General features: G+C 45.3%; 1 protein-coding gene across 4 annotated transcripts in view; it reads left to right on the top strand.

Moving 5' to 3' along the window:
- Positions 1-12009, top strand: part of arsg (arylsulfatase G) — a 104744-nt gene that overhangs the window by 66587 nt on the left and 26148 nt on the right. For all 4 annotated transcript variants that reach the window (XM_055653932.1, XM_055653933.1, XM_055653934.1 and 1 more), the window contains 3 exons: positions 1532-1728; positions 6724-6804; positions 9920-10028. In XM_055653932.1, coding sequence (XP_055509907.1) covers positions 1532-1728; positions 6724-6804; positions 9920-10028 — 387 coding nt within the window. The remainder of the gene's footprint in view (positions 1-1531; positions 1729-6723; positions 6805-9919; positions 10029-12009) is intronic.

The raw sequence follows: 12009 nt of genomic DNA, 5'->3' as shown, positions 1-12009 counted from the left end.
CTGGCTACAAAATTGTACCTGCAGCATAGGGTTGCCAACTGTCCCGTATTAGTCGGGACATCCCATATATTGGGCTAAATTGGTTTGTCCCAAACGGGACCTCCCTTGTCCCGTATTTGACGGCTACTACTCGGGTCGAAGGGACTGTCGGGTCGGAGTGCCGGGTCCTGCCTCACTTCACCCGTCCCGATGTCGTACAGCCCATGGAGTGCAGCAGCAGCGCCTCGCCCGTCGCCACGTCAGTTGGCAGCCCGGCCAGCTGTCCGACCTTCAGACCTTTACTTATCGCCGACACCACCACCCAACCTTCTCATGGCCGATCATCAGTTCATGAGTTGGATGGGGTGCCGGACTTTGTGCGCCACATCGTGCACAAAGTCCGGCACCCGGGCGAAAACTCCTCAATTGGCCCGCCGGCTGGGCTTTGTGTGCAGTCCAGAACCCGGGCCAACTCATCGTTCACCCAGCCATGGCCGAGTTGGTCAACAAATTACCGTTATTTTGACCTTTTGTCTCTTATTTGGGAGTGAGAAAGTTGGCAACCCTACTGCAGCACCAGTTTGATTTTGGAGTTATATTTTGTCTAAATTCCACCTCCCATCCACTATCCCACTGTGTGCCGTCGTGGTGTTCCAACCTGCCTGTTAGTCTCTTGATCTCATCCAGGAGTTCAACTCCAGAATGGAGGGGCACTAGAATGGAACTGGATCTGTAACCGTCTGACATCGAACATCAGCATATGGATGCTCTGTATGTGCTGTACATTAACAGATTTTTCTTTGAGAATGTGACATTACACGGTGATATGACTTATGCAGGGTAGTTTGAACAGAACTTTACAGCTAAGAGTAAATATGACAGATTTTTTGAATGTCAGTAGCAACAACTTGTGGGTAATTAATCACCCATTTTTACATGAATAATGTAGTCCAGTAGTGATGGTGCATTCCGAACCAGCAGGGAATGAAAGTTATTCCTGTTTTATGGGTGGCCTTTCCACCTTTTTGAGCAAAGATCATTGTATGGAGAAAAGTGACTTTCCCTACTTAACCCAAGGATTAAAGGAATTATAGCACAATTTCTGCCAATGAAGATAGGTTATCACACTTTATAGATTTCTGTTCTGTATGGACTACTTATGCTACTATATGGAGTAGAACCTCCAAACCTCAACCCCTGACCTTTCATGGTCTCTAACCTGATCTGTGTTTAACATTGAAGGCATTGTTAAGTGTAAATGCCCACTCTTGAAACTGATGGTATTCCTGACCTAAATGGATTTGGGACTTCCAAAGCCATTTAGGTCAGAAATACTGGAATCTGTCAACTCAAAGGTTTTGTCTCATCAGTTTGAGCTGAATTGGAACTGGTGTTTGAAAGGTTAAAAGGTTGATTTGCCAATTGGGCAAACCTGCTGTTATCAAGTTGCCTCTGTCACCAAGGCCTCGGTTGCAGTATTATCAGATTGCACATTAAAATATATATTTTTTATCTCATGATCCTATTGACTTTCTTCTTCTGTTTTTCTTAGGAAGACCATGCATCCGTTCTTCTTGTACTTTGCACCAGCCCATATGCATGTTCCTTTACAATATGATTCTCAGTTTGCTAACACCTCCACACGTGGTCCCTATGGAGACGGCCTACGAGAGCTGGACCATGCGATCGGCCAGATCCTGGAGGAAGTTAATGCAGATTTTCAAAATAACACACTGGTGTGGTTTGCTGGTAAGGGATGTGTATTCATCCTTTATCATTCAGATCCTTTTAAGATCTTATCTTCCACAGCTAATAGAGTTAGTAATACTCATGTTTTGTACTGTACATACTATTATCATAGTGTTTCTATACATGGGGCGGCACGGTGGCACAGTGGTAGAATTGCTGCCTAAAGCCCCTGCCCCACTTAGGAAACCTGAACAGAAACCTCTGGAGACTTTGCGCCCCACCCAAGGTTTCCGTGCGGTTCCCAGAGGTTTTTGTCAGTCAGCCTACCTGCTTCCACTACCTGCAACCTCCGGCAACCACCTGCAACCTCCGGGAACTGCACGGAAACCTTGGGTGGGGCGCAAAGTCTCCAGAGGTTTCCGTTCAGGTTTCCTAAGTGGGACAGGGGCATTAGGTAGTGGAAATGTAAAAACATCACTGCTGTTTTAACAATAGTATAATCTCCAGTCCTAAAAAAAATGGACCACATATGGAGAAGCTGATTGAAATAAGCGGAATAGGGATATCCAACTTGTTTACTCATTTGTGGATGTTTAATCTAAGTTATAATGCTAAATGATTGTTATATTGCAACATAGTTAATGAATGATGCTTGCACCTTAATGATACATGTTATTTGAAATCTGTTGTGAACTTGTGCATTTTAAACATTCATCATATTTCAGCTTCAATCCTTCTGTGGCTATAACAGAGCTTAAACATGTCCCATAAGTTAAAAAACAACACACATCCAACAGGTGAATATTTGTAAGAAGAGCGGCATAGTGGTATCGTAACATTGGCAATTCCATCTAAAATGTGCGTGTATATGTACTGTATGATGTGAGAGAACAAGTGACAAAGAAAGAGAGAGGGTGTTATTGAGGGAACAAAGTGTGCAGTTTTGATTGTTTTAAGATTCAAGATTCAAGATTCAATTTAATTGTCATTTGGACCCCTTGAGGTCCAAACGAAATGCCGTTTCTGCAGCCATACATTACAAACAAATAGACCCAAGACACAACATAATTTACATAAACATCCATCACATCACTGTGATGGAAGGCCAAAATAACTTATCTCTCCACTGCACTCTCCCCCCCCCCCCCCCCGATGTCAAAGTCAAAGCCCCCGGCTGGCGATGGCGATTGTCCCGCGGCCATTAAAGCCACGCCGGGTGGTGCGAGGTCGCACACCGGGTTCTTGATGTTAGAGCCCCCGGCGTGCGCTCGCAGAGTCCCGCGGCCATTCCAAGCCGCGCGGGGCGGTGATGTCAGGCCCCGCTCCAGGAGCTCTTCAACCCCGTAACTCGGGCGGGAGAAGTCGCCGTTGCAGGAGCCCTGAAAAGCAGTCTCCCTCCAGGGACCCACGGGCTCCCGGTGCCGCCGTCCGCCAGACCCGCAGTTGCAGCCTCCGAATCTCCGGAGGTCGGGCCGCAGCAGCAGCAGCGCTCCACCACCGCTCCGGACTCGGCCAGCTCCGCGACGGTGAGGTGAGTCGTCGGCACCAAAGTCCCCGGTCTTCTCCTGGCTGGGTTTTGTGAGCTGCCAAAGTATTGCATAATAACATTTTGTTCTATTCACACGCTCTGCCTTCTTCTGTCTCTACATGTTTGTCTGCTTTCTGAACAAGATGAGAAAATGATTGCTCTTGTGCAATTTCCATAAGTTACAAAACTTCTGCAAATAATCTACTGCACAAATAATTTGTTACAACAGCAGCTAGTTTACAGTACAGTAGATGTTGCATAAACCTACAAAATTATAATATTTCATGTAGGTTTGCAATGCGTGGTTCCCGGAGGTTTTTGTCAGTCTCCCTGCCTGCTTCCACTAGCTGTAACCTCTGGCAACCACCTGCAACCTCCGGGAACCGCACGGAAACCTTGGGTGGGGTGCAAAGTCTCAGAGGTTTCCGTTCAGGTTTCCTAAGTGGGACAGGAGCATAAGCAATTCAATGATTGATGTCCAAAGAATTAAGTCATGTATAGTACCATTTCATACTGGCAAATATCCAAATTCATACGATAATAAAGTTGTTGCGATGGTTCTGATTTTCTAGTGTCCATTGGTGTTTTCCATTAAAATTTGGCTAAAATTAAAAGCTCACTGCATTAGAAATTACATATGTAGAAGCTTGCAACTTAGATAGACACATAATGCTGGAGTAACAGCGGGTCAGGCAGCATCTCTGGAGAGAAGGAATAGGTGATGTTTCGGGTGACAGACTGATCAAGGGTCTTGACCCGAAACATCACCTATTCCTTTTCTACAGAGATGCCGGTTGACCCACTTAGTTACTCCATCCAGTGGTAGAATTGCTGCCTTACAGTGAATGCGGCGCCAGACACCCGGGTTCGATCCTGACTACTGGTATTTGTACGGAGTTTGTACGTTCTCCCCATGACCTGCGTGGGTTTTCTCCGAGATCTTTGGTTTCCTCCCACACTCCAAAGACGTACAGATTTATAGGTTAATTGGCTTGGTAAATGTAAAAATTGTCCCTAGTGGGTGTAGGTTAGTGTTAATGTGCAAAGATTGCAGGTCGGCGTGGACCCAGTGGGACGAAGGGCCTGTTTCGGTGCTGTATCTCTAAACCTGCAGTTCCTTCTTACACACAAAGCTTGCATCTTACCATGTTGTACGGTACCCGGACGTGGCGTCGAAGGACGAGAATCCGAAGCAAAGAAGTGGAAGCCGAATAACCAAACGGAATCAAAGCGTAAGCGCCAAATAACCAAAACCGTACGAAGCCGAAATGTCAACTAACCGAAAGGGTGGGACGCCTAAAAGCAAACTAACCAAAAGGCTGCTCTGCTGAAACGCCAATTCACCGAAAGGTTGCGTCGCTTACTATCCAACTCACCGAATGACCGCTCTGCCCAAATTAAATTAACGAGCATGATGTCAATGGTGGGCGGGACTTATCAGTGATTGGTCCAGACCCCCACGTCCATCACATCACTGCCCGATCTCCATCGATCTCCACGGGAGGGTGGGAGTCATTTTCCCACACAAGCCATAGGTGACTGGGCACTCTGAACCCGAGCACCAAGTTGTAAACGGCCGAAGGAGCGCATCCCTCGGGACAGCTCCCACTCTCCCACGGCCACGGCCGCCCTCCACCTCATCTCCCCCGTGCGGCCACACTGTGACGGCCTGTGTGTTAGCATCACCAGGTGGAGCAGAGGTGTGGACAGGCTGGTCCATCCGCCCACCCAGAGTCACTGACTGCAATGCACCACATTAAAACTCAAAAAAGAGTCACTGATTTAAAAACAAAAATGTTTCATGTATAAATAGTGCTTACATTCAGGAACCTGGTTAATTAAGTGGCGAGATTATTTCCCTCTCCTAACCATGCCTTTACTTTAGCCGGTGGTTACATCCATTCCATCCCTACCTCGCAAAGATGCGAGATTTCATTAAGAGCACACTTGGATGAATAGATGCATAGTCTAGCAACTCTTCCATGCACGCAATACATGATGCCGATGAAATAACACAACTGTCACACCAAAGATTTTATAATTTTAGTCAGAGTAGGCACTGCCTACCTTGCCTACCCTGATGGCACATGCCTGGTGTGGGGGTTGAGGTCCGTGACTCTGGGTGGGTCAGTGACTCTGGGTGGGCGGAGAGACCAGCCAGTCCCACACCTCTGCTCCACCCAGCGCTGCCGACACACAGCCCAGTGTGGCCGTACGGGGGAGACGAGACAGAGGGCGGCCGTGGCAGGGTGGGGGCTGTCCCGAGGGATGCGCTCCTTCGGCCGCTTACAGCCTGTCTGTCTTTTTTTTATTTTTGTCTAGTTAAATGTAGTTGTTTGTGTTTTTTAATAGTGTTTTTAACTGTGTATATGTGGGGGGCGGGGGGAGGGGGACCTTTTCCTTGTCGGATCTCCGAAGTCGTTGGGGCCTAGCACCGTGGAGCGGCCTCCAGCCTGAACGACCTGGGGGCTCCAGTCATGGAGCCTGCGGAGCTGCGGACTTACCATCGTGGGGCTGGCTGGCATCGGAGCGTGGGGAGCGGTGGTGACTCGCTGCTGCGGCCTGACCACGTAGCTCGGAGGTTCCAGCTGCAGCCGTAGGTCCGGTGGACTGGGACATCGGGAGCTCGCGGGTCCGGGGGGAGAGACCGCTTTCCGGAGCTGCCGCAACGCGACTTCTCTAGCCCGTGTCGCGGGGTTGGAATGACTCAGAGCGGGGCCGTACATCGCCCGGCGCAGCTTCATGGCCGTGGGACATTCCAGCACCCGCTGGGGGCTCCAACCTTGTGACATTTAGACCGGGAGCGGGGCCGTAAATCGCCCGGCACGGCCTACAATGGCCGTGGGACTTAGCATCGCCCACCTGGGTTCACTGTGAGGATGTTTTTGTAAATGGAATTGTGTGTATGTCTGTAGGATATTGTCTTTGTTTGTATGGCTGTGGAAACGGAGTTTCGTTTGAGCCTCACTGAGGTTCAAATGACCTGTAATAAATATTGTAATTGTAATTACAACTTGGTGCTCGGGTTTAGAGTGCCCAGTCACCTATGGCTTGTGTGGGAAAATGACCCCCACCCTCCCTGGAGATCGATGGAGATCGGCCAATGATATGATGGACACGGGGGTCTGGACCAATGCTGACAAGTCCTGACCCCCCGGCGACGTCATGTCCTTTATTTGACTTTTCGGCAGAGCGACCACTGGGTGAGTTGGTTTGTAGGTGACGCAGCCTTTCGGTGAGTTGGCATTTTGCAGAGCGACTTTTCGGTGAGTTTGTTTTTAGGCATCCCGTCCTTTTTGTTAGTTTGCTTTTAGACGTCCCACCCTTTTGGTTATTTGGCGTTTTGGCTTTGTTTCCGTTCGGTTATTTGGCTTCCACTTCTTTGCTTTGGTTTCTCGTCCTTCGACGCCACTTCCGCACACATTTTGTACAGTGCACTTAGATTAATATAAATATCTTTTACTGACCGGCATTCTCAATTTTACCCGTCTCCTTGTGATCAGTTTTTAATTTTCTTTCCTATGCAGGTGACAACGGGCCTTGGTCTGAGAAATGCCAGTTCTCTGGAAGTGCTGGCCCATTTGCAGGCAAGTGGCAAACACAACAAGGTAATAAACAGATAAAATAAGTTGTTTTTCCAAAAAATGAAATGTCTCATAATTTTAAATGTTGATACAGGGATTTAAACCAGCATCTGCAGTTCTTTCCTAAACATTCAGCTGTACATCCAGATATTTGTGTTTTTGTTTCTATTTCAATGTTTTAAACTTTAAAATGGCTAATTGAAAGGAGATGAAAAACAGATTTGGTTGAGAATGTGTGGGTGGAGGAGTGGGTGTTGGTGGGTTTTAACTTCCTGAAGTGATCAAAGTTGGGAACAGGCCACCAGACAGTGTTTGTTTTTGCTGTGTGTTGGTTCATAAGTTATAGAAGCAGAATTAAGCCATTCGGCCCATCAAGTCTACTCCGCCATTCAATCATGGCTGATCTATCTTTCCTTCTCAACTCCATTCTCCCGGCTTCACCCCATAACCCCTGACACCCTTACTTATCAAGAATCTGTCAATCTCAACCTTAAAAATATCCATTGACTTAGCCTCCACAGCCTTCTGTGGCAATGAATTCCACAGATTCACCACCCTCTGACTAAATAAACCTCCTCATCTCCTTTCTAAAGGTACGTATTTTTATTCTGAGGCTATGACCTTTGGTCCTAGACTCTTCCACTAGTGCAAACATCCTCTCTCCATCCACTCTATCCAGGCTTTTCACTCTTCAGTAAGTTTCGAAGAGGTTTGCCCCTTATCCTTCTAAACTCCAGTAATTACAAGCCCAGTGCCGTCAAGCGCTCATCATATGTAACCCAATCATTCCTGGGATCATTCTCTTAAACGTCCTATGGACCCTCTCCAATGCCAGCATATACTTCAGATTCCCCCTCAGAAATGTGGTGCAAAACTGCTCATAATACTCCAAACGCGGTGTGACCAGTGCCTTATAAGGCCTAAGCATTACATCACTGTTTTTATATTCTCATCCTCTCGAAATAAATGCTAGCATTGCTTTTGCCTTCCTTCCCACCGATTCGATCCTGTACCAGCACTCCTAAGTCTCTTTTCACCTCTGATTTCTGAATTCTTTCCCCATTTAGAAAATAGTCTACACCTTTATTCCTACTACCAAAATGCATGGCTGCACATAATTCTACACTGTATTCTATCTGCCACAATAGACAATAGGCAATAGGTGCAGGAGTAGGTAATTCGGCCCTTCGAGCCAGCATTGCCATTCAATGTGATCATGGCTGATCATCCCCAATCAGTACCCTTTTCCTGCCTTCTTCCCATATCCCCTGACCCCGCTATTTTTAAGAGCACTATCTAGTTCTCTCTTAAAAACATCCAGAGAACCTGTCTCCACCGCCCTCTGAGGCAGAGAATTCCACAGACTGACCAGTCTCTGTGAGAAAAAGTGTTTACTCGTCTCCGTTCTAAATGGCCTTCTCCTTATTCTTAAACTGTGGCCCCTGGTTCTGGACTCCCCCAACATTGGGAACATGTTTCCTGCCTCTAGCATGTCCAAACCCTTAACAATCATATATGTTTCAATGAGATACCCTCTCATCCTTCTAAACTCCAGAGTGTACAAGCCCAGTTGCTCTATCTCTCAGCATATCACAGTCCCGCCACCACGGGAATTAACCTTGTAAACCTGCGATGCACTCCCTCAATAGCAAGAATGTCCTTCCCCAAATTAGGGGACCCAAATTGGTGCTGTGCTAGGAGTTCTATCAGACTGCATAGAGCAGCAACAAAGAATGCTTGAGATGCTGGGAGATGTCCCAACTACATTCCATTGTCCCTTCATAGCCACTGAGTCTTAAGTCCTGGAATTCCCTACCCAACAACACTATGATACTGTAAACAATTCAAAAAAAGTAACTAAGCACTACTTTTTCAAGGGCAATTAGGAATGAGTCATGATTTCTGTTGGAAAACACACACCCAAAAATGTACTTAACATAATCCACCCTGTCAGTTGTTCAGAACATCTTGAAAACTGAGCTAAATTATTGAATTACCTTTGTACCAGGGATTGCCATACTGGTTTGTGGAATAATTCCTTTTAATTTAACCCTTGGAATCTGCATATTGCCGCTTTAAATCTACTCTGCAAAATCTTCTAGGTCAGTTGGGTGATTACTACATATAACCGGGAACTGTAGTATGTTTAGCATCAGCTATCCCGACAATGATTTAATTTTTGTCACTTGTTGGCATCTTATTCAACACGATACGATATGATACGATAGAACTTTATTTATCTCTGGAGGGAAATTGGTCTGCCAACTGTCATAAAACACAACAAGATACATGAAACATTAAATTAAAGTGGCGGGTGAAAAATCCATGAATGGGGATATGCAAAGATTGGGGGAAGGGTCAGTCTATCCCACGACAGAAGGGGAGGGAGTTGTACAGTTTGATACCCACAGGGGAAAAGGATCTCCTGTGGCATTCTGTGCTGCATCTTGGTTGAACCAGTCTGTTACTGAAGGTGCTCCTCAAGTTAATCAGTGTGTCATGGAGGAGGTGAGCTGTATTGTCTAAGATGCTCCGCAGTTTGAGGAGCATCCACCCCTCCAAGATCATCTCCAGTGAATCCAACTCCGCACCCAGGATGGAGCAAGAAGCAAGAAAACCACCAAACAACACCGGTTTAATTGTTACCAAATTTCTCGAGCCTTCAAACTAATGCTGGATGTGCTTAAGTCTAAACTTTCCCATTGGTTATACCAAGCAAAATGTTACATTGTAAATTATTGCTTTCACAGTGTTCGCCCAATGGGAGATGTAGGTCTTGTTATTACATGATGTGATAGGGGTTTGCATGACAAACACTCCTTGTTAATTACAGCGAATAGTTATACAGTTGCTCGGCAGCTGAACTTTTTTGGTGGGGGTGGGAGCGAAAATCTTCAGTTTTCAATGCACAATCTGGGTAAATTTGCAAGTTAAGAAGTTTATTATTAATCTATAGAAACAAGGAACAGCAGATGCTGATTCACCAAGGAAAGATAAAAAAGCTGGAGTAACTCAGCAAGTCAGGCAGCATCTCTGGGGAACATGGATAGCTGACGTTTTGGGTCTGGACACTTCTTCAGACTATTATTAATCCGTTGACTGCGATATTGCATAATTCAATTATAATGATTTGACTCAGGTGGCAGTTCAGCCAAAAGAACTACGTGGGAAGGTGGCCATCGAACTCCAGCTGTAGCGTATTGGCCAGGCAAAATCCCAGCCAACACAACAAGCAGCTTACTGCTAAGGTAGGAGAATGATGAAATAATTTGAGTTTGCTGTACTGATATGCTACAGAATCAGGTTAGCCAAAATAATTTTCAAAACAAACGCCATTCACTTTGTTGTTGTATTAGTGACCTTTATAGGTTATCTTCCTCCTCGAGAAATGATAACTGTAGACATAGTGTGGCAATTGAAGAATGTCCCGAATTATTCTTCAATATGTATATAATATGTTAAGTGTCAACAGTTATTATCAAGAGCAACTGCTTGAACTTAGGCAAGCGTCAGTGGTTTCACAAGAGAAAAGGAGAAAGCTGGCAAAGATATCAAAACACATGCTTGTTTGTAATCACTCCCATATGACCATATAACCGTTTAACAATTACAGCACAGAAACAGTCCATCTCGGCCCTACAAGTCTGTGCCGAACAATTATTTTCCCCTAGTCCCATCTACCTGCACTCAGACCATAACCCTCCATTCCTTTCCCATCCATATACCTATCCAATTTATTTTTAAATGATAAAATCGAACCTGCCTCCACCACTTCTACTGGAAGCTCATTCCACACCGCTACCACTCTCTGAGTAAAGAAGTTCCCCTCATGTTACCCCTAAACTTCTGTCCCTTAATTCTGAAGTCATGTCCTCTTGTTTGAATCTTCCCTATTCTCAATGGGAAAAGCTTGTCCACGTCAACTCTGTCTATCCCTCTCATCATTTTAAAGACCTCTATCAAGTCCCTCCTTAACCTTCTGTGCTCCAGAGAATAAAGACCTAACTTATTCAACCTTTCTCTGTAACTTAGTTGCTGAAACCCAGGCAACATTCTAGTAAATCTCCTCTGTACTCTCTCTATTTTGTTGACATCCTTCCTATAATTGGGCGACCAAAATTGTACACCATACTCCAGAATTGGTCTCACCAATACCTTGTACAATTTTAACATTACATCCCAACTTCTATACTCAATGCTCTGATTTATAAAGGCTAGCATACCAAAAGCTTTCTTTACCACCCTATCTACACGAGATTCCACCTTCAGGGAACTATGCACAGTTATTCCTAGATCCCTCTGTTCAACTGCATTCCTCAATTCACTACCATTTACCATGTACGTCCTATTTTGATTTGTCCTGCCAAGATGTAGCACCTCACACTTATCAGCATTAAACTCCATCTGCCATCTTTCAGCCCATTCTTCCAAATGGCCTAAATCTCTCTGTAGACTTTGGAAATCTACTTCATTATCCACAACACCACCTATCTTAGTATCATCTGCATACTTACTAATCCAATTTACCACACCTTCATCCAGATCATTGATGTACATGACAAACAACAGTGGACCCAACACAGATCCCTGAGGCACCCCACTAGTCACCTGCCTCCAACCTGACAAACAGCCATCCACCATTACTCTCTGGCGTCTCCCATTCAGCCACTGTTGAATCCATCTTGCTACTCCTGCATTTATACCCAACAATTGAACCTTCTTAACCAACCTTCCATGAGGAACCTTGTCAAAGGCCTTACTAAAGTCCATATAGACAACATCCACTGCTTTACCCTCATCAATTTCCCTAGTAACCTCTTCAAAAAATTCAAGAAGATTAGTCAAACATGTCCTTCCAGGCACAAATCCATGTTGACTGTTCCTAATCAGACCTTGTTTATCCAGATGCTTATATATATTATCTCTAAGTGTCTTTTCCATTAATTTCCCACCACTGAAGTCAAACTAACAGGTCTATAATTGCTAGGTTTACTCTTAGAACCCTTTTTAAACAATGGAACAACATGCGCAGTACGCCAATCCTCGGGCACTGTTCCCGTTTCTAATGACATTTGAAATATTTCTGTCATAGCCCCTGCTATTTCTACATTAACTTCCCTCAATGTCATAGGGAATATCCTGTCAGGACCTGGAGACTTATCCACTTTTATATTTTTCAAAAGGGTCAGTACTTCCTCTTCTTTGAATCTCATAGCATCCATAGCTACT

This window comes from Leucoraja erinacea, chromosome 23 (assembly GCF_028641065.1).
Source record: "Leucoraja erinacea ecotype New England chromosome 23, Leri_hhj_1, whole genome shotgun sequence".
Lineage (NCBI taxonomy): Eukaryota > Metazoa > Chordata > Chondrichthyes > Rajiformes > Rajidae > Leucoraja > Leucoraja erinaceus.
Note: the sequence above shows the minus strand (reverse complement) of the source record. Positions and strands in the feature narration are given on the sequence as shown.